Below are 283 nucleotides of genomic sequence, written 5' to 3'. Positions count from 1 at the left end.
TACCGATGATCGGACGGGGAGAAGGAACAGTGACGGAGACCTTGAGCAACGGAGACACGCCATTGCACGTGGGAGTCAGACAAGAAGACGTAAGTTGCATGCAAGTCTTGATTGAACAGGGAGCTAATCTTTCTACTGAGAACGATCAGGGTCAGACATGCGCGCACTTGGCAATCTTGGAAGATCATGTAGAGGCGCTACGGTACTTGGGGGAGGTAGGGGTGCCGGGAGCTGCTCGCCCAGCCAATCAAGGACGGGAGGACATGCGCGCACTGGGCGAGCG

General features: G+C 56.5%; 1 protein-coding gene across 1 annotated transcript; it reads left to right on the top strand.

Annotated features, from left to right (window-relative positions):
* Positions 1–5: 5 nt before the first annotated feature.
* GUITHDRAFT_83683 (hypothetical protein) lies at positions 6–200 on the top strand (the record flags this gene model as incomplete). The annotated part of the gene is made up of 1 exon (XM_005817691.1): positions 6–200. A coding segment is annotated over one exon (195 nt), but the record flags the coding sequence as incomplete, so codon positions are not given.
* Positions 201–283: the final 83 nt, after the last annotated feature.

This window comes from Guillardia theta, assembly GCF_000315625.1.
Source record: "Guillardia theta CCMP2712 unplaced genomic scaffold GUITHscaffold_669, whole genome shotgun sequence".
Classification (NCBI taxonomy): domain Eukaryota; class Cryptophyceae; order Pyrenomonadales; family Geminigeraceae; genus Guillardia; species Guillardia theta.
The sequence above is the reverse complement of the archived record's forward strand: the minus strand, read 5'-3'. Positions and strand labels throughout refer to the sequence as shown.